Below are 23,005 nucleotides of genomic sequence, written 5' to 3' on the forward strand. Positions count from 1 at the left end.
CTCTTGAAATCATATTTTCTGATGTGTGGAGTTCTCCAATACTCTCTCTAGACAATTGTCGCTACTACCTTCTTCTTGTTGATCACTACACCCGCTATACGTGGTTGTATCCGTTAAAACAGAAATCCCAAGTTAAAGACACTTTCATCGCATTTAAAAGTCTGGTCGAAAATCGTTTTCAAGCGAAAATTGGTACTCTTTATTCTGATAATGGAGGAGAATTCATTGCCTTACGGAGTTTTCTTGTTACACATGGGATCTCACACCTTACTTCTCCACCGCATACTCCTGAACACAATGGGATATCCGAAAGAAAGCATCGTCACGTTGTGGAGACAGGACTTACACTCATGTCTCATGCCTCAATGCCAAAGACTTACTGGCCGTACGCTTTTGCTGCTGCAATCTATCTAATAAATCGCCTACCTACACCGGTTCTAGAGCTGCAGTCACCATTCCAGAAGCTTTTTGGTCAGCCTCCTAATTACAATAAGCTTCGAATTTTCGGCTGCTCCTGTTATCCATGGCTGAGACCCTACAATCGGCACAAGCTCGACGATCGATCTCTCCAATGTGTCTTCCTCGGTTATTCTACGTCTCAAAGTGCTTACTTATGCCTTCATATTCAGACTGGTCGTATCTACACATCTCGCCACGTTCAATTTGATGAACAGACTTTTCCATTCTCTGTTCCAAAACAAAGTGTTTCGATCATTGCGGAAAATATTGAAGCTCCGGTCACTACTTCACCAACTCATACAACTCTTCCCGTTTTCCTGCCAACGACGCCGTCGGACCCCCCGAGTTCGGATTCTCACCCTGCTCCGTCCTCGCCATCCTCCTCATCGTCGACCTCTGCTCACCCCCAGGTATCGCCTCTAAACACTACATCTTCCTCTTCTTCTCCTTTTTCCATGTCTGAGCCCACTGCTCCTAGTCAAAATGGGCCGCAACCCACGGCCCAGTCACCACAAAACTTAAGCCCAACTCACTCAAATCCATCTCTCCCAAACTCTTTAAACTCGGCCCAACAAACACACTCAGCCCATACACAAACCGAATCCCGTGAAAACTCAAACACTTCTTCCTCCACCACGTCGTCCTCACCCTCTCACATCTCACCACCAGCAATCATACCACCACCACCAGAAATAATCATACCTCTCAACCCCGGAAATACACATTCCATGTCCACACGAGCTAAAACAGGAATCACCAAACCCAACAATAAATACCTAAATGCTGCAATCCTTATCTCTGATAAAGACCCTGAACCACGAACTGCAGCTCAAGCTATTAAAGATGAACGATGGAGGAAAGCCATGGGATCTGAAATTAATGCTCAAATCGGCAACCATACCTGGGACTTAGTCCCGCCTCCACCACCAGACGTCACCATTGTTGGCTGTCGTTGGATTTTCACAAAGAAGTACAATCCGAATGGAACAGTGAACAGATTCAAGGCACGACTGGTCGCCAAAGGTTACAATCAACGACCTGGACTGGATTACGCGGAGACATTTAGCCCCGTCATCAAATCAACAACGATCCGTACAGTACTCGGTCTCGCCGTTGATTTTTCTTGGCCAATTCGTCAGTTAGATGTCAATAATGCCTTCCTCCAAGGCACTCTCTCCGATGAAGTCTATATGCAACAACCACCGGGCTTCATTGATAAGGATAAACCACATCATGTCTGTCGTCTTCGGAAAGCTCTTTACGGTCTCAAGCAAGCACCGCGTGCTTGGTATATTGAACTTCGAAATTATCTCTTGAGTGTTGGTTTTGTTAACTCTTTTTCAGATACATCTCTATTCGTATTGAAGCGTGGCAAGTCAATCCTTTATATGCTGATATATGTTGATGACATTTTGGTGACTGGGAATGATACAACACTCCTCCACCAAACTCTCGATGCTCTCGCCAAGAGATTTTCGGTCAAGGATCATGAAGATTTACATTATTTTCTTGGCATAGAAGCAAAGCGAATCTCATCGGGTCTTCACCTCTGTCAAAGGAAATATATTCTTGATCTCCTCACGCGTACGAACATGTTGTCCGCCAAGCCAGTCACAACCCCAATGGCTGCCTCTCCAAAGCTGACTCTACACTCCGGAACACGGTTACCTGATCCGACGGAATACAGAATGATTGTGGGCAGTCTACAATACCTTGCATTCACTCATCCCGATCTCTCATATGCAGTCAATCGCCTCTCCCAATACATGCATGCACCAACAACAGATCATTGGCAGGCTGTTAAGCGACTGCTTCGTTACTTGGCGGGTACACCAGACCATGGTATCTTCTTACGGAAAGGTAACATACTCTCATTACATGCCTATTCTGATGCGGATTGGGCAGGTGATAATGACGACTACGCTTCCACAAATGGGTACATTGTTTATCTTGGTCAACATCCAATTTCGTGGTCCTCAAAGAAACAACATGGCATTGCTCGATCATCAACCGAGGCAGAGTATCGTGCCGTAGCCAACACGTCATCTGAACTAATATGGGTATGTTCCTTACTTGAAGAACTTGGGGTTAGCTTACCAAAACCTCCAGTCATTTATTGTGACAACGTAGGAGCTACGTATTTATGTGCAAATCCGGTTTTCCATTCTCGGATGAAACACATAGCATTGGATTATCATTTTATTCGAAACCAAGTACAGTCCGGCGCTCTCCGAGTTGTACACGTTTCCACTCATGATCAACTTGCAGATCCCCTAACCAAACCCTTGTCCCGAGCTGCATTCAACAATTTTTCAAGCAAGATCGGCGTTACAAGAGCACCGCCGTCTTGAGGGGGCGTATTAAGGATATCATTATATCAATTATATTAATCATATCAATGAGTGCGTATGTTACGATTCTAATTATGTATAGTTGTATATTCTCTCATTGATTGTCTTGTAATACCCTAGCTCTCCCTCTCTGTATATAAGGAGCCATCTCTCAATGTTAATAAACATCACTTCTACAAATCTCTATAGTAAATACAATTTCATCTATGTTTATCTGTTTACTTCTCTTGTTCAATATAAAGCTTGGAAATGATCATTTGTATTAGGTGATGAATTGTGAATACGCTGTATGTGACTATGTGTGACTTAACCCCTTGGAATAAACATGTTGCATATATATTCCGACTCACAAAAAAAAAAAACGTACAAAATAAGAATCAAGATATATATGGAAAGGAAATATCACCGTCGAGATATACCATTCAGAATCCAACGGTTGAAATAAATCATCAAAAAATGAAAAGACCATTCTACTTCTATATATATAAGTGTGAGTGAGAGAAAGCCTCACATAAATAAAAAGTCTCCTATTCTGAATAAAATTATTATTAACAATAATTCACTTATCTTAAAGACTTGAATCGACCGGAGAAGAGATACGTGTCGAGATCTGATTAGCTCACCGGAGAGAACAAAACAATAAAATGGGGAGGACGACGTGGTTCGACGTTGACGGGTTGAGGAAAGGAGAGTGGACGGCGGAGGAAGACCGGAAGCTCGTGGTTTACATCAACGAACACGGTCTCGGCGAGTGGGGTTCACTGCCTAAGAAAGCCGGTACAAATCTATACTTACACCATTCTACATACAATGTGTACGGTCTATACTATGTTTGTATCTCTTTGGAAGCTAGGGGCTTTGAAGAAGCCAAGCTAGGATCTTTAGATTCCATTTTCTGTCGGACCATAGATTTTGTTTTCTGGTCTGTTTTATTTATTTGGGTGGTTTTAATTTTCTAGATTTATGCACAATAGTATATTTTTCCGATTTTTTTAAAAATCAATATACGTTTGTTAGCTTTAAAAAAAAAAATCGATTTTGGGAGTAAATAACTAAGGGATCTATCATTGGTAAAAGATAGCTCTTACGAGCTTTTTGTTGATAAATCTGTGTATGCATTATTACAATATTCTTCTTTTTTTTGAGCTCATGCATTACAAAGTTAGATGAGATTTATCGTCTATTATATTCATAAGCATGCAGAATATCTTCTATCAGATTCTAACTATATGATGATATTATATCTAAATGCAATCTATGAAACTCATGAACGCCAAGTGTTTCCCTGGTTCCTATTTCTTTTGATTATTATATATTTATATAGTATTATCTTATTAAGTGTATAAAGCTCTAGAAAATAAATTATGATCCTTTTTTACCCATTTTCAGAAAGTTTATTTCATTGTGTGTTTCTCCTTTTCTATTTGATGGAAAAAGAAAATTTCAATCTTTTTTTGTAACTTCTCTGTTTGCCACCATGATAAAAAAAAAAAAAAACTTTTTCTCTATATGCAAAAATTAGGTCTGCAAAGATGTGGAAAGAGTTGTCGATTGAGATGGCTGAATTATTTGAGGCCTGGGATTAAAAGAGGCAAATTCACTCCTCAGGAGGAAGAAGAAATCATCAAATACCATGCTCTCCTTGGAAACAGGTAATTAATTTATTGTGATTAAATGCAAACACAACCCATCTTTGATCAATACTTTATCAATCAATAATGGCGTGTTATAGTATCATTTTAGTAATATGGTCCTTTTTAAAAATCAATGATTACAAGGTGGGCAGCAATAGCTAAGCAAATGCCAAGCAGAACAGACAATGACATAAAGAACCATTGGAACTCATGTCTTAAGAAAAGACTTGCTAAAAAAGGAATCGATCCAATGACCCATGAGCCAACAACAACAAGCCTCACCGTCGATGTCACCTCCTCATCAACTACGTCGTCTCCTACACCGAGCCCCACTTCTTCTTCTGTTTCCTCCTCTTCATCCAATGGCTCTGCACGTTTCCTTAACAAGCTCGCTGCTGGAATATCGTCAAGAAAACACGGACTTGAGAGTATCAAGACAGTGATATTGTCAGAACAACCAAGAGAAGCCGTTGATGAAGAGAAGATGATGATAAGCATGGAAGAAAAGGAATTGATGAGTTGTTTCATGGAGATTGATGAGAAGCTGAGTATTGATGAACTATTTTGTGATGACTCGACGGCTGGCTTTGTGGCTTTTGATGACTACTCATTAACCGATCCATACAGATACAGTGTGTACGAATCTGATTTCTATGACGAGACTGAACAGCTTGACCTGTTCCTCCTTTGAATCACATCTCTTTGTCTAATAAACCCATTTCTTTAGTGTGACGAGAGAGAGATGTCTGAAAAAAAGCAAGTGCTTATTAGTACTTTAAATGACATGCATGGTCAATGTTGTTTCAAAGCTTTGACTGTTACTTTTTTATTTTAGGTTCTTGTTCTCTCACACATGCCTATGAGCCTACATATATTTGAGGGTTTCATACCATTTTAGTGAAACGAGCCTATCGAATACTATATTCCTCCTACAGGTTTTGTCATAATGGCGTGGTTGAAACTTCATCATATGTGTGTAAGGGGTTCTAGTACGTTACTTTTAGTTATTAAAATCATTTTTAAAAAATTCAAATATCAAAGTAAAAGAACCAGATTTTCTATAAGAAAATGATACTAGAATATATACTTGCTTAGTTTTTAGCTTTGGTGCAAGCTTATGACTTGGTTTAATTATCAAGTTTTCACATATAGATTTTCTTTTTCTTCGTTTTCGTAGATAGAATTGGCTAATTTTTAATATGTATTCCATAACTTACATTTGATATATGGTGTCATTGGTTAATAATGAAATTCCAAAAAATAATATAAATATAAATATATATATATATAAATATAAATATAAATATATATATATATATATATAAATATATAAAAATAAAAATAAAAATAAAAATATATATATATATATATATAAATATAAATATATATATATATATACAATGTGAATTTCAATATAAAAATGGTGAAAAATAATATCAATTACTACTAAGTACTAACCTAAATGTTCTTGTCTAAGTATATATACATGTTTATTGGATTTAATTTTGTATATAAAAATTAATCTAAACTTGGACCACGCAAAATATTCACTGTGACATTGTAAAAAAAAAAAACTATGAATATTTACTATATTGGTGCCAAAATAATAAATTCATCACTAAGAAGTGGATGATGGTCTAAAATAATGCGGAAAGTGAGTACCAAATTATTAATAAGAACGGGTCCAATATATATTGCTAAATTAATATTCGAAATTTCAAGATTTTGATGTCACAGAAGCAAACATAACCAAAGTGTTAATTGACAGCTATCTCGGCATAAACAAAAAATGTGGTCACACAGAGGTCAATGTTTTTCTACTATTTGTGACAATTATTTGGAGACTAATCTCAATTGCTCTTCAGAGTTAAAGAATTAATCTATATACTCTCCTCTAATCTACATACTCTCCTCCTTTTAATGAGGACGAAACTACCCATTTACTAGGTATACGTGGTACAAATGGTATCCTAGTTGTACCCTCCTAGTTGTACCAGATCTTAGTTGTACCACCACCTAGTTGTACCACCTAGTTGTACCAGACCTTAGTTGTACCAACTAGTTGTACCAACTAGTTGTACCAACTCCTAGTTGTACCACAACTTAGTTGTACCCGAATATTCCCGAATATTCCCTAGTTGTACCCGTTACAACCCGTATAAAAGGATTCGAACCCTGAGGGCGCGTGCGTGTGCATGGAGCTCGCAACCACTGAACTATTGTGTTTTTCGTTGAACACTTACCGATTTAATTGTATTTAACCTTTATCACCCGAAATCAACCCTCATTAAGAGTAATTTTGTCTTTCTACCATTGAGAAGTATTTGAGACAAAATTTGGAGGTTGAAGAACCCCTGAGAATTTGTTCTCAATTATTTTGTGCCAATTAGTATAGATTCTTAGTAATACTTTTAAATACTTCTAGTTTTGTCATACCAATTTTGGGAAATCTTTAAAAGTCATGTGCAAAATTTATCATCGTCTGGCTGCCTTCCGCGTCGCTGGTCCATACTTATTTTGGACTTTTTCATTATCAAGTTCAAAAAATTTTCGTACGATCATTTTTTTTTGACAATCCGTACGATCATTTTCTACACATATAAAAAATGACTTATACAGTTTAGGAATATAAGAGAAGATAAAAAATGACTTAGGTTCGAGTTAAAAAATAAATAAATTTTTATTTACGTCACCGACTACACTAGTTTCCACATCCAAAAAGATCAATGAGAAACCACATGATTTATATTTTTTACCAGCGAATCACAACTTTTTTATATTTTTATGTTTTGAATCACGTCGTTTTATTCTAGCCTAATATAGTAATGTCCTTGTAATCAGATACTATTTTAATGGTTGATAAAATAAAATAGAACACAATAGTAAAAAGTTATAAAACAAATTTCTATATAGATAAAGTAGAACACAGTTGTAAAAAGAAAACAAATTTCAAAAATAGATGATTCCAGAAAAGTGGGGGAAAAAAAAGTATAGCGGAAATAATGCATGTGAATGTGACATGTAATGTGAAATTAAGAAGAAAGCACAGTTCAATATTTTCATCATTGCAGCTATATAGACATGGGGAAATACTCTTAAAATTATTTGCAAAAAATGAATCTTAATCATTATCCTATTGGCGATAAATGATGATTAGCATATTTTTTTTCAAAATGGATTAAAGTGGGCGATAAATGATGATTAGCATATTTTTTTCAATAATGGTGACGATAAGTTTATTCCTTTTGATATTTTCATTTTAGAGCTACTTTAACCTATTTTTACACTATGACAGACAAAAATGTAAAACTTTTCAGTTTTCTATTATTCAGAAAATAAAACTTTTCGTGTTTGCTTTTAACTTTAACTTTTTTTTTTTTTTTTTTTGTGGTTCAGTTCAAAAGAGTTCAGTGAGTCATCAAATCAAAACGTTTGTTTTTTTCGTACCATTCTGACAAATCTCGATCCTTCTTTATCTACATTGTATCTCTATCTATCTATGTTTATTCCTTTTCCAATCATTTCTTAGATGGGAGTATGGGACACAATTTCATCAATTTGGAAGATTCCTTATCTATGCAATGACTTGCATAAGTTAATGGGCTGGGCTTGGGCCTGAATAACAAACGTAATTGGTCATGGAGCTTGGAGCATATGCTCTATTGCTTTCTGGTTGATTCGTATCTTATTAGTTATTATATAAAGTATGGTTTTCAAGTACCTCACGAGATCGCGACACGTGTCAAATCTATCGATCTTAGATTTTGATATATGTAAAACAAAATTTTTTTTTTTAAAAAAATAAGATAATTGTAAATAATTATAAATTTATATAATTTAAAAAACGTAAAAGATAATTATAAATAATTAATATTTCTATAAACAATTTAAAAAATGTCAAAACATAATAATAATAAAATTATACATTTTTTATAATTAAAAAATATATATTACAATTAATAAGAAAAAAATAGGCAAATTTACTTTTTCAATGCCACTTTTCAAAAATATCCCTTTTTAAAAACTTTATAAAAAATGCTCTTAAAAATATAAGACTTACCCAAATATGTATGTAATATTATTAAAACATACACAAACTACATTTCTATTTATCTAAAATCTTATAAATACTTTATATATACCTTATAAATGCATTTTAAATACCTTTTAAAACTTTTAAAATATCTTGTAAAACCTTTGAAAAACCTTAAAAATCCTTTAAAATAACTTGTAAAACCCTTAAAAACACCTTATAAAACCTTATAAATACTTGGATCGAGTCTTCAAGTAGTAGTTACAATCCATAAATACTTTATAAACCTAATAAAACTTTATAAAAATTTCAGATTTAAAAATGGGCATTTTTGAAAATGGACATCTAAAATGGGCATTTTTGAAAAGGGGCACACCAAAAGGAGTATTTTTTAACAATTTCCCTTAAACTAATCCTCATATTATTTATTTGAGTTTATTTTTCAATTAGAAATATGAGAGATCAATTGTTTTTTTCCTTTTTGTAATTTTTTTACTTAAATGTGTTTTTTTTTATCCTCAATTATGATTGTAGTATTGTTAGATTGTTTCCTTCAATTTCTCTTTTATATTTAAATTATCAAAGATTCATATATCATCAAGTTTATAATTTTTTATTTTTAGTTTAACTGTTTTTATCTTTAAATTATTTATTTTGGTTGCTACGTTTAGTTTAAATTATATCATATTTATAATATATCATAGTTCTAATGATTTTAGATAGCGACATGTGTCATGATTTAAATTACAAATTTACATTATTTCTATCAATTTTATTTTCTAATTAGAAATATGTGATGATTTTAAGTAAAGTTTTATATTGTTTATTTGAAATTCTTGAATATGTAAAAACCATATATGCTTCTTCTTTGTTTTTGATATTTTGAATTTAATTATACTATTTCAAAATTGTTTATTTAAATTTTTATGTTCATATTTGAAATATACAAGATTCATAAATCATCGTGCTTATAATTTTTGAATTTATTAATTTTTATTGGTTGATCACAAAGTCATTGCAATCGAATATATAGGAATCGAACTCGCAACGTTAGCTTGGAAGGCTAAGGAATTTAGTCGATTTATCATCTTTCATTTTTAACGTGTTTAATTAAAAACCACTTTAGTTTCATTCGCAAACTTTATGATGAATATTTTTAATTTTAGTTTTTCATATAAGTATACCAAGAGATATTGCTATTTGATATAACTTTCATTTGAAATAATTTTGAATTAATAATTTTAGTGGTTAACGAACATTTCAACAGTAAAAAAGTAAGTATTTTTTTTACTTTTAAAGATAATTTCTATTTACAACGTTGTTAATTTATTTTTTTCTTAAATTTGATTTTAATTTCTAAGAAATTAAATTATCTAGTATTCCTAATAATAAATGAAAGGAACAATTGTTGTGTAAAGAAAAGTGAAGGGAACAATTTTCCGAATCACAATGACCACATTGGAGCTTAAGTGACCTTCTTCTTCTTCTTCTCTTTACTTTCTCTCCATTCTTTGATTTCACTCTCTATCTTGGAGTTGACGCGTGCTTTAAATCCAGAGTATGGTTCGTACCCGAAAACAGACTGCAACACCTGGTTTTATTCAATCCATTGTGATTAATTACTTCATGGAAAGATTGAAGGAGAAACATAAAAAGAAGAAAGTCAGAATGTCAACCTCGAGCAACACGAAGAAAGGACCCATCAGAAAAGCTTGGAGTAGATTATTAAAAAGTGCAGGAGCTCGTTTCTTGGAGTAGAATTATTAAGATCGGTTAGTTAGGTTTCTGCAGAGGAAAATGAATCATAAGCGATGATTTCTAAACAGCAAAGTAAGTTTATTACCTCAAACAAGCCGTGACCGAGGAACTGACCACTCCAACACAAGAGCTGAGAAAGCGAGTCAGATTACAAAAGATATAACTTTTTGCTATGCAAAAGAAGAAAAACGCAACTTTGTTTTAACCAGGTGATATAGACATTGCATTTGAACATGGAAGGACCACATTATATCCAGACAAGTGATCATTAAAGTTCGGAGACAAGACATTGACGTTCCATTATCATCATCAGCATATATACCAAAGAAAACAAGAGCTCCACAGAAACATTAGAATCAAGATCACTCTGAGCAGAGAACACAAGAAGGCTTTCAAGTCAAAGCATGTAAGAAATTGAGCTTAAAATGCATGAGGGAACCATAATTGGATTAATGGGCTCACCTTTAAGGTCAAGGAATGTCCTAATCGAGCTGCGAGGAAGCTAGAGCCAATCCAACAAGAAAAAACATAACAGAGCAGCTAAAACTCCAGATTTCTTATCCAAACATAAATCACAGTGAGAGTAAAACCAATGTCCAAGCGCAAAACACTGTCAAAAGTCAGTGATTGGAGGAAGCCTAATTGAGAGTGATCTAAAATCGGTGGCGTAGAGTAGAGGAAGAGAAGGGTAGCGAAGACGAACAGAGTGTGTGTGGAGATGAGAACTTGTTTCTCAAGCAAATGAAGATCAAAAGCAACTCAAGGCTTAACTCTAGTCAAGTTAAAGTTGGGTTGGGATACTTTTGGGACCACAAAGGGGAGCCTCTCCGTTTTGTCTGTTTGTGCTCAAAAGGGTTGCGGTTTGTTTTAGCACAAGGAAGCCCTAGTTAGCTGTCTCTATATATAGGTGCTTATCTTCATTGAGAGAAGCTAAGGGAGAAGGGAGTAGAGAGAGAGAGCAATAGCACAATGTAGATCTAAGAAGAAGAGTTAGTAAGGTATAGAGATGAGAGAAAACATGTATTAGTATAAGCTTGTCATTGTTGTTCTCTGAGTTATACAGGAAGTGGTACAGAGTGAGTCTAAGTACTAGTGAAGGGTATTAGACGGGTCACTTGTTGCTTCTTGTTTGTAATACCTTCTTCTTCATAGTGAAGTTGTGGATCTATCGATCCTAACCGGACGTAGCGGCTCGTTAATGCCGTGAACCGGGTTAACAAATCCTTTGTGTGCTCCTCTTCTTCCTTCATCTTGCTCTATTTTATCTTCCTCCTCTTCTCGATACTTTACTTGATTTGTTTCCGTAATATGGTGTTGATGACAAATGAGATAAAGCTTGAGCCTTTGAGAGGCTAAAAACCTCTACAAGTGGTATCAGAGCACAGGTTAGTGCTGAAAGACTCAAGCTTTATCCAGAATCTTCAAGTTTCTTGAGAAAGATTCAAGCTTTATGAAGAAGATGCAAGTTTTGTCGAAAAAGGTCACACCTTTATCAAGCAATGGCTTCGGGAAGTGCAGCTCTAGAGAAGAAAGATGGTTTGGAGATTATATCTCATAGAAGACGGAGTGTCTTGTCCATCTAAGAAGATTGAAGTGTGACCTTCTGGAAGCATTGAGAGTAGAAGACAGAAGAAGATGCAAGATTTCTTTTGAAATCTGGGTTTCGCGGAGGAAGCTCGTCATGAGCTCTTGTGGTGTTCAGAGATCGACGACAAGGAATTCAGAGAGATTCTCACCGGAGAAGGCTGAGATTCCGGCGGAGTGGCTCGAGTTTCCGACGACGTCGTGAAAGAGAAGACGGCGCCGTCACGAGTAGAACGAGTCGGAGAAGAAGAAGCCTTGGGTTTTGCTGTCGAGGAAGAGACGCACGGTGAGAGAGAATCACGGAGATGTGGTGGCCATATAAGTCACCGGATAACATCTGGATGGTGGCCGGCAAAATCATCTTACGATGGTCGACGGGTGAGGAAAAGAAAGGTCAAGGTACGACAAATTGTTTTCTTCAAGTTGGACCAAGATGGGCCTTGTCTATCATTAGTGAATATTCTAAGTGGGCTAAGATCTCTTAATGCCCAAAAGTCAAAAGAGGAACAAGGCACGTTTCTCTTTGACGTTTTCTCTTTCGTTGAAGTGTTGAAATTGAAACTCGAAGGAATTCAACAAAGGCAAAGGCCTCACCAAATTTCGTAGAGTTTTTTTTTGGTTGGGGGTGCATCAGTTCTTGTCTGTGTTAATATCAGAAAGAGGAGCTTCAATATATGAAAGAGATGTGAAGGCTAGAGCTTAATCGAAGTTATGAAGCTCAGAGTCCTTCAGAGAAATTCAGAGATGGAAGCAAGAAGCATATGATCGAAGATGGTGATTCTTGATCATTGTTGAAGAAACCGGTTAGAGTTGATGTTGAAATTGAACATCAACTTCAAGACTCAAGTTTTGGGAAGCCTTAAGTCTGATTCCGCTGTAGTCACAAGGTATTTTGTGATGCTCTGTATTGAAGTTTCAGGTTGCTCGAGTTCTGCAGATTTATTGGAAATGGAAGTTTGTTGGAACACAAGTGTTATGTACTGGTTCTACAAGATTTAAGCCAAGATTCAATGATGGTTTTCATGTTATCTTCTGGCTGAATCAGTTTTGGTAAAGTCAGTTTCAGGTGGTGTTCTAACTATCGTGTTTCCAGCCCGGTAACTCATAAGATTCATGGAAGTAGGGGATGCCTTAGAATCTTGAAGCTTATGGGCGTTTTATGGCTGTGTGTGTATCAGTAAAGGTACTCTTGGTTCAGTTTAAAGGAGGTTGCAGAATGGTTATCAAGCAAGCCATGTTTTCTGCTTATTCAAGACAGAAAAATGTTATGGAAACTTCATTGGTATTGGCTGAGTTTTGAAAGGGGTTTCGGTTGCAGGTTTATCTCTGTGTGTAGTTGTCAGTTCTTGTGAATGAGAGAATCTACGGGTTGTGGATCATCAGAGAACGTGAAGCTACAAGGCTGCTATTTTCAAAGGGAATGCAGCGTGGTTTGTAAGCATGTTGTTTGGTGTAAGCTGGACAGTTTGTGCTTGTTTGGTCATGAGAACGAATTCTCTTGACAAGGTAATGGCAGCATAAAAGATTCATGTTCTGTGCAAATTTGTGTTTGGCATAACACATGGTAATTTTGCTTAAGGAACAAGGAGTTCTTATCTCGGGTGGAGCAATATTTTCTCAGAGTGTATCTTGTGTTTTGTGTTTTTTGGATCAGATCTTCAAGTGTTAAAAGAAGCATCTGATGGTATGCAATTGGCTGTACTATTTTCTTGTGTCGAAAGTCTTCCTAGCCAAAGGGTGTTAGGCGGCGTGTCCTGTTCGTTTGAACAGCGGTGCAAGACAAGTATATAGTGGAATTGGCTACAGGAAAGTACAAGATTTTATTTATGGGAGTGAGGTATGGTTTGATGGTGTATCAACCTAAGTTGTTTCACAATTAGATCATGAAGAATGTTCCAAGTAAAGAGAGGACAAGGCTGCAGAAATTAAAGACAAGTTCTTAGTGGTTTTCTGATTGCAAATGGATCATTTGAGGTGGCTGAAGGAAGAAAGAAGATGTGTCTCATGTTTTGACACACTTTCTCAAGCAAGTAATCATGGTGATTCATAAGAACGTGGAAATGAATCCAAGATATAGTGAAGAGTAGCTTTAATTCAGATTGGTGAAGCTCAGCTTATAGAGACAAAGTGCATCCAAGGGTTATAGTTTCAGGTGGAGTATTGTTGCTACAAAAGGAGCAATGCATATCCTTATGGATATTTTTTTTTCATGGTGGAGCTATGTTTGTGGATGGTGTCTCAGAAGGTTAGCTGAAGATAAAAGAGTTAAAGGGCCGAGTAACTCACTAGTTTATCAGATTCATGGAAGTTCAGTGTGCTAATAAGAAAACAAGTCAAGAACAGTTTATTATCAACGGGTTTTCAGCTGAAAGAAGGTTATAGCCTGATGGTACAAGGCTGGCTACAGTTTTTGGTTTGAAGCTGATTGTTGGTGATGATATTCAGAAGCAGAGCTGCAGGTTTCTATGATGGAGTTGCAGGTTTCTGAAAGCTTTTCAGAAGACCTTAAGATGTAAATAGAGATGAAGACATTGAAGTGGTTAAGTGAGTTCTCTAAAGGAGAAACTGAGAGGAGACAAGCACGAGTGTTGCAGGAGTTGTCTCAAGGTTGCTCACTTCGGGAATGTGAAAGTGTTGTGTATCAAGTTTGATAACAACCCATCTCAAAGCTGGTCTTGGTAACTGAAAAAGGAATCCTAGGAAGGATGTAAATGCAGAGAATGCATTTGGAAGACAACAACTAAGGAGTTTTTTTTTAGTTTTGGTTGTCTGCACCAAAAGGGAGTATATGTAAGTATCCTCTCAGAAAAAGATACTTGCATACCATTCAAGTGGAGTATCTTCTAGTATCATATGATGATAAAGAAGAAAAAGACTGGTTAAGTCTGAAAATCGGATGGTGCAAGGTTCAAGTCGTTTGGTGGAGGTCCGCAGGTTTTGCAAGGACTGTACTATAGTAGAAAGTGCATCAGATTTCTAGAATGGATGTGGAAGGTGCTGTAAGGATTGTCTCAGGGTTATCACAAGGTCTTGTTGATGTGAGACAGGTTTAAAGATTGCTGGTAGTGGTTCAAATCTGCTGGTAAAGGCTCTGTTTAAACAGAACTGTTGAACAAAGGATGTGTTCTGGATTGGTTTTGTTAAACAGGTTTGTAAAGGTCATCTAAAGCTGTTGTGGTACTAAACAGGCTGTTTAGATGGTTTACATGGTGAATCAAAGAAGCTTCAGGTTTGAGCTTAAAAATGATTCTGGTTTTCTGCATTTGATTCAAGTGAATTCAAAGGGTTTTGATCTCAATGCGCATGAGGAAATCCTAGAAGCTAGCAAGGGAATCAAGTTTTGCAGAGGGTTATTTGGTACTTCAGTCACTGGTACAAGCTCATGGCCTTAACAGAAGCCATGGTGGAGAATGTGTGATTGGACGTCTAATAAGCGGTGAAGCTTATGGAATTTTATGTTGTGTTTAACAAGCTGGAAGTGTTCTCTTGACTTGTTAATGGAGTTGTCTGAGCGGTGATGTCAAGTATTCAGGTGTCGAATGCATCATAGGAGGTGATCAGGGAAGAATTGAGCTTAATGCAAGACTGCATTGGAGCTGGGTTTCACAACTCGTGATCTAAAGATGTATTGATGGCTCAGGTTCAGCAGTGTGAGTAGTCACAGCTGAAGTGTATTGAATATAAGTTTAATACAGGAAGGATCAAGCAGGTTTATGGTGTTTAAACTGCTTAGAAGGTACTCTCTCCCTCTCTCAAGTGTGTGAAGGTTGTGTGGATTGATCAACATGTTCTCAGGTGGAGATTTGTGGAGATGAGAACTTGTTTCTCAAGCAAATGAAGATCAAAAGCAACTCAAGGCTTAACTCTAGTCAAGTTAAAGTTGGGTTGGGATACTTTTGGGACCACAAAGGGGAGCCTCTCCGTTTTGTCAGTTTGTTCTCAAAAGGGTTGCGGTTTGTTTTAGCACAAGGAAGCCCTAGTTAGCTGTCTCTATATATAGGTGCTTATCTTCATTGAGAGAAGCTAAGGGAGAAGGGAGTAGAGAGAGAGAGCAATAGCACAATGTAGATCTAAGAAGAAGAGTTAGTAAGGTATAGAGATGAGAGAAAACATGTATTAGTATAAGCTTGTCATTGTTGTTCTCTGAGTTATACAGGAAGTGGTACAGAGTGAGTCTAAGTACTAGTGAAGGGTATTAGACGGGTCACTTGTTGCTTCTTGTTTGTAATACCTTCTTCTTCATAGTGAAGTTGTGGATCTATCGATCCTAACCGGACGTAGCGGCTCGTTAATGCCGTGAACCGGGTTAACAAATCCTTTGTGTGCTCCTCTTCTTCCTTCATCTTGCTCTATTTTATCTTCCTCCTCTTCTCGATACTTTACTTGATTTGTTTCCGTAATATGGTGTTGATGACAAATGAGATAAAGCTTGAGCCTTTGAGAGGCTAAAAACCTCTACAGTGTGGATTATTATGTTAATGGGATCGCTGTGATAAGCTCCATAGAAAGCAAAATGCTTCTCTAGATCGAACAATCCAATACGCTTGCTCATGATTTTAAATTTTTCTCCAAACACTTGAGTGGGAGACTTTCTTGGGGGGATCGACGAAAGACTAAAGGAGAAGACTTTTGTGATTATTGGCGTTTACTTAGCAGATGCGTCACGTAGAGTATGCTAACATGCGCCTCTGCGGTTACAAACTAACGTACGCTTTTAGGAAATGATCATTGACCAAGTCTTAAGCACTGCGGTTGCGTTTTGATTTTGGGATAATTGAGAGAGCACATTTCAGTAACTAAGAGCAGTGATAAAAGATTATCGATAAGAAATAGCGCGATTCATTTTGCAATTTTTAATTAGAATTATCAATAGTAAAAACAATAGGATGATTCATGATTTTCACGTGGTTGATAATAACAAAATTATCATGCTATATTACCACCATTATTCTACTGTTGATTAGTGTCATCAGAAGAAAAATCTTAACCAAATACTAATGAGGAGAGTGTGTACAAGTGCCGCCATATTCACATCCCATCAACTAATAATATTCATTACGAAACCTATAAGATAATCTTATAATATATATAAGAGCAAAAAGATATGGAATTTGATGTGTTAATCGAGTGATGGTTGCAGCTATCTACTTCAGATATTGTGACCGTTGCCTTCCAAATCCTGGAACCACGTCCTTTTTTCTCGGTCGTCTAAGATTACTCTTTTAATGTCTCATCGCAAAACAAATCTTTCTGTGACCAAATATACGATCTTCTTATAGTCGTATAACATTCATCATGATGTAGTTAAGATTTTTAAGAAAGTAAGATGGTGCATGTTTTCTTTCTAGGAAATTAAGATGTAGTAATTTTTTTTTTTAATGATATTGTTCGACTTAAAATGATGAAACCCAACCATTTTGTTTTACTTAAGACTTCCTACATAATTTTGGTTTCGACCATGTCAGTTTTTCACCAATTTGGAAACTATAATAATCAAATGATGTATAAATATTCTTTATTAATATCATCAAGTTCTAGAACTTAATTGGGGGAGAAAGAGATTAGCGCCAAATTGCAAGAATTTTTAATTGGTCTTTTAACAACTTCCAAATTTCAAGAAAATAGTCAAAAGACTCAAAACTCAAAGGAGAGAGTTTGTCTGTCATATTCTTCTTTGTTTTAAATTTCCTACATGGCTTCCATCGCTCTATGTCTCTTGGAACTCGTAATTCAACGTGCTCTACTTCAGATTTCTTAGTAGTATATCATAATTCACTTCCATAAAATTTATTCAAATTAGGTACAATTTCCAGAAATTGGGGAGTTTGCAGAATAGACAAAAGAGTATTTGATTACATATCTTGCTTAATTTTCAAATTCTTAAACAAGTCTAATTAGTCTAGTGTGCAACTTACGCCTAGTATTAATCAAAAAAAAAAACAGTTAAAGGGCTATCGTTCAAAACTTAAAGAATGGTTCAAACATGATTTTCAACATTTAAACACATCTTTATATTCAATTATTAATGTATCCAACTATCCAAAATCCATTTGTAATTTAGTACTATAGTCTACTTATGACAAAGCAAACGGTCTACTTTATAATTATATACACACAATAATAAGAATTAATTACGGGATCGGCATTTATTCCAACAAAACTTATCAAATTAGGCACATTTGTTCAGCATTGTTGATTTAGGCATTTCTCAGCCTAACAAAATATCAATTTTGCCCTTACCACATAGACAATTGATTGTCTTTTTCGCCGTGTTTGTCTCTGTTCTCTCGTCTCATGAACAAACATATGAAGCTACCCCGTTTGATTTGTAGGTCCATCGTCTATCTCCCTTCGTCTCCTTCTCCGATGAGCAACTTTAAAGAACACACACATAAGAGAGATGCAGATCTGTGATGACGATGACGAAACGTTTCCACATATTCCGATGACGAAACGATTGTTGATGAGTAACTTCGAAGAACACACACACAAAACAATTGACGAAACGAAACGAACGGTTGCGTCAATAGAGATGCAGATCTGTGATGATTGTGTTTATTGAAAACGTGGTAAATGGGGACGAAAACTTCAAAAATTAAGCCATATGAAACTCCGGAATGAGAAAGATTCACAGTTCGTATAATCTCTTCCCCTTGGGTTCGCCAATTACTAGTTTTCTTAGGGTTTAAATTTCTCATCAATGGAGTTCATGATACCATCAGAGATTGTGGAGGCAGAGAACGACATTAAAATTCCCAATTTGAGCTTATTAGTTTGGGGGAAAATTGAAATTCTTACTTAATTCGATTAATGTTTTTGATTCGATCAATGTTTAAGATTGGAACCCTTGGGTTTAGTCGACATTATCCCCTTAGGGTTTAGTATCCTTTATTCAAGACGCCATTAATTGAATCCACTGCGTTAATCGGAAGAGATGGTGTTGGTGGCGGAGACGAGTCGGAGGCCAAGGAGATGGTGTTCATGGAATTGAAAGTGATGGTGTTGAAAGAGTTGGTGCAGACGGAGCGAGCAGAACAGTGAGAAGCGATGGTGGTGATCGGAAAAGTGAGGTTGTCGTCGGAATCAATGGTTGTGTCGGTTACGACGGTGAGAAACAAAAGTAAGGGAAGACAGGGGTAAAATAGACTTTTAATCTATCCTGTAAATGCCTAATTTTGTGAGTCCGGACAATTAGTTCCCAATTTGAAATTTTTGGCCCAATAAAGCCCTAATTCAATAATAAACCCACAATAATAATCAACCAAGAAATAGTGCCTTGACTTGCTCCTTGATTTTTTGGGTGTCGAAGGTCTAGTAGTATTTATTTACTAGCAAGTAAAGGCACAAAAAAATCAGCAAAATGTCATTGGCTTAAAGTTTCTAGAAAAATTGCAAAAAAACGAATCAGAGGGACCAAGTCTCTGTGACGCGCCAACTAAGACTGAGCTGTTGTTTCCTTCTCCGTCACTCTTCCCCATCTCACGTCTCGCCACGTGGCCTCCGTTCTTACATCTTCCACGTGCTGTCATGTCGCTCCTCTCACAGCCATATGTCTGCGCGAATCACTTCTTAATCCAACGGCTGAGATATATTTTTGTTCCTATTTTATTTTATTTTTTTCCCTACTTGGTTTATTAATTTACGTGTAAGCTGCGTGTTTCGGACGAGTAACAACGCAAAAATTAAAAATAAACAAAAATCGAAATAGACAAAAAAGATCTTTTTCGTTGGAATGAGAAAAACTTTAATATAAATCCTTTTTCCAAATTTATCACAAAATACATACTAAAAAAAAATAAAGACGCGGTCAAAATTCTCTCTCAATTATCAATATAAAGCCAATCCCATTCCCATTAGGGTTTTTAATTTTTATCATCATCACTCTCTCTGCTCCCAAAAACAGAAAAAAAAAAAGGAGCGATTTTTATTTTCCGGGGAATGAGAAATTTCTCTCGAATTTGATTTATCACAATTTTACAATTTTTCATCTTTTTTTTTGATTTTGAGGATGCCAGCAACGGATTATCAAAGATCATTCGGGAGGTCTTTTCTCAATTTACGGCGAGACACGGCGGTGAACTCGGTTGACTCAACGACAGTTACCGTCGAGTTGACTCAGATGGAAGCAGAGCTTGATTCGTTTCAGAGAAAAGTTGCTGAGAGGTTTATCGATCTCAATGCCTCTAGTTGTGAAGATCTACTGTCTCTTGAATGGGTTGGGAAGCTTCTTGATTCGTTTCTATCTTGTCAAGAAGAGTTTCGTGCCATCGTCATCAATCATCGTTCCATGATTACTAAACCACCGACGGATCGATTGATTGCAGATTACTTCGAGAGAAGTGTTAAAGCTCTTGATGTTTGTAACGCCATTCGTGATGGTGTTGAACAGATCCGTCAATGGCAGAAGCTTATTGAAATCGTAATCTGCGCTTTCAACAACAACGGTGGAGGAAGTAGTAGTAGCCAGAGACCTCTAGGAGAAGGTCAGTTTCGTCGTGCGAGGAAGACTTTGATTGAGTTAGCTATTGGAATGCTTGATGAGAAGGATTCATCTTCAAGCTCAGTGTCGTCGCAGCATCGTAACCGCTCTTTTGGAAGGAACAAGGAGCATCTTCATCACCGAACAATCGGGCATTTCAGGTCGCTTTCTTGGAGTGTTTCAAGATCATGGTCTGCTTCTAAGCAATTACAAGCTATTGGGAACAATTTAGCTACGCCTCGAGCTAGTGACATTACTGCAACTAATGGTCTTGCTGTTCCGGTTTATACGATGACTTCGATATTGTTGTTTGTGATGTGGGCGCTTGTGGCAGCGATTCCTTGTCAAGACAGAGGCTTGCAAGTGCATTTCAATGTTCCTAGGAATTACCAATGGGGAGGTTCATTGATGTCCTTGCACGATAGGATCATTGAGGAATCGAAGAAGCGTGAGAGGAAGAACACTTGTGGGTTGTTGAAAGAGATACATCAGTTTGAGAGGAGTTCAAGATTGATGAATGAGTTGGTTGATTCTGTTCAGTTTCCTTTGTCTGATGAGAAAGAGATGGAAGTGAGAGAGAGGGTTGAGGAATTGGGGAAGCTTCAACAAGCTTTGAAGAATGGTTTGGATCCGTTTGAGAGGAAAGTGAGGGAAGTGTTTCATCGGATTGTTCGAAGCAGAACAGAAGGTCTTGATACTGTTGGAAAGCATCACGGTTCTGAATGATGTTGATTCAATGGGAAACATTTTGTTTATTCTGGAGAAGTTTGTCAAATTGTGGGTTTGTTTGTCTATATGTGAAGACCATGGAGCAAAATGTAGAGATGGACCATTAAGCAAGGAGAAAGAAACTTCATTTTTTCGATCATTGTTGTTTATGTATAACTTCTTACCAAAGATTGTTAATTATGAATTTGGTTCCATTTGATAAGGATCGAAACTTTAATTCTAACGTTCGCTTATATTTGCTCGATTGGTTAAATAGTCTAATTTTGATTATCGTCGATTCTTGGAAAATGTATACAATTGAATAGAGAAGATATTATGAATAAAAGAAAATATATAATTTTTACATCTGTATGAACACTACGTCTGGGAAACTAAATGTGATACAAAACCTTGGAATAATCTTGGAAGCTATGAAATCCATGTCTGGACACGTCTTCCTGCATAAAAAACTAAGTACGTAGATTCAATACGTGAGACAAGAGCAGGAATAAGAGGCCTTCATATACAGTAAAGCAAGATGATTACATTGGGTAAGCTTTGGAGCCCAAACTCAAATTAGGCTACAACAAAACAACCCTTCATATCTCCGTTCTTAGATGCAATCACCAGGCTTCTAAGAACTAGTTAAGTTCAAACATAGGTAACAAAAAAAAAACAATAAACCAAGAATATGCCTCAGAGGTAGTGACAATTGTGATATAATTCATCACTATGAAAATCTGATGAAAACACATCAATAGATATACATCACCGGCACAAAACAAACATCATAAAAAGTGCATCAGAGAGATTCCCATCTAGACATAGTCATCATTATATTTCTCCAAAAGGAGAATCTGATGTCCCTGTCTTTTTATCATCACTTGCACAGACACTATACCTACTAAAAAAAAACAAGCTAATCTCGATTTCATTAACAGACACAAAAGGATTCAAGATGCCTCAGAGTTGGTTTGTTTTCCTAGAGACTAAGCTCTCAAAGTATATTTAATACCATCACAGGCATCAAAAGAAAAACAGCAATAACAGAGAAAATAACCACAACGCAAACAAAAATACAGTGAATCTGTAAGAAGCCCTCGCGATAAGCGAATTTGGAGAGCTAAAAAAGACTAGGGTTTCAAGAGAAGTGGCTCCAATTGATCTCCACTGAATGGCGATGGCTTTAAATATATAAGCAGAGAGGCGGCGAAAATTAGGGCAAATAGAAGGAACTCAAAAGATACGACTGGGCTCATGTGAAAATATTAATGGCCCATTAGATAAGTTAAAGGCCCAACCAAATTGTTAAAAAAAAAATAGTTTGAAACTTCCGAATAATCAAAAAGTGTTAATTAAACGGAACAGCCTAATTGATTAACGAATTAAACTGCCTTCTTCCTCTGCTGTTTCCAAGTGAACATTCCCTAATCCTCTGTTTCTGTTAATTCTCCGTTTTCGTCCTTCACAGTGGTTTCTCTTGTCTCAAAGACTTTGCCTTTCTTATACTATATGTTAATGTTTGGATTAAGCCAATTTCACATTGTACAAATCAATTTCGGATTTGGAGATTTTTGTCTTTCTTGACAAGTCTATGGTTTTAGCTGTTGAATACCAAAGAACCACAAGTAGTTGAAGTTAGTACCTAAAAGAATTCTTCATTCTTATTTTTTCATCTCTATTTGTAAATTGTTAGATTTGAATGGTTAGGATTAAGCCTGATGATAAAGAGGTTAGAGAGTAGTAGCAACAGGCAAAATACATAATCAAAGCAAAGAAGTGGGATTTTGAAGAAAGCCAGAGATCATAGGTAAGTAAGGAAATCAACTGGATCATTTTTATGGTTACCTGAGGGAACTTCACCTGAATCTTGAAAAGTTCATGGTTTATGTTTAAGCATGATTTTTCTCTACTCTCAAGTACATACATATAGACTCCTGATCGTGATATAGTTGTGTAATGAAGACTGATAACTTTTTGTTTTGAACATAACAGAAAA

At 36.2% G+C, this 23,005-nt stretch overlaps 2 protein-coding genes and 1 long non-coding RNA gene across 4 annotated transcripts; 2 read left to right on the top strand and 1 right to left on the bottom strand.

Moving 5' to 3' along the window:
• Positions 1-3,271: 3,271 nt before the first annotated feature.
• On the top strand, positions 3,272-5,347 carry LOC9325039 (transcription factor MYB122). The gene is made up of 3 exons (XM_002887494.2): positions 3,272-3,587; positions 4,333-4,462; positions 4,589-5,347. The coding sequence occupies exons 1-3, from the start codon at positions 3,455-3,457 to the stop codon at positions 5,133-5,135; spliced, it is 810 nt and encodes a 269-aa protein (XP_002887540.2). The 5' UTR covers positions 3,272-3,454; the 3' UTR covers positions 5,136-5,347.
• Positions 5,348-9,811: 4,464 nt separating this feature from the next.
• Positions 9,812-12,436, bottom strand: LOC9325040. 2 transcript variants are annotated; one of them, XR_002334072.1, is made up of 4 exons: positions 10,698-12,436; positions 10,321-10,365; positions 10,154-10,225; positions 9,812-10,068 (listed from the first exon to the last, which is right to left on the bottom strand). It is a non-coding gene; the product is annotated as an uncharacterized LOC9325040 (long non-coding RNA). The 2 variants fall into 2 exon arrangements; XR_002334071.1 differs by having other exon boundaries at positions 10,321-12,436.
• A 7,158-nt stretch (positions 12,437-19,594) lies between these two features.
• On the top strand, positions 19,595-21,262 carry LOC9325041. Its single transcript, XM_021035086.1, has one exon. The coding sequence runs from the start codon at positions 19,828-19,830 to the stop codon at positions 21,022-21,024; it is 1,197 nt and encodes a 398-aa protein (XP_020890745.1). The 5' UTR covers positions 19,595-19,827; the 3' UTR covers positions 21,025-21,262.
• The last annotated feature ends 1,743 nt before the right edge of the window (positions 21,263-23,005 follow it).

Source organism: Arabidopsis lyrata (genome assembly GCF_000004255.2).
Source record: "Arabidopsis lyrata subsp. lyrata unplaced genomic scaffold ARALYscaffold_2, whole genome shotgun sequence".
Lineage (NCBI taxonomy): Eukaryota > Viridiplantae > Streptophyta > Magnoliopsida > Brassicales > Brassicaceae > Arabidopsis > Arabidopsis lyrata.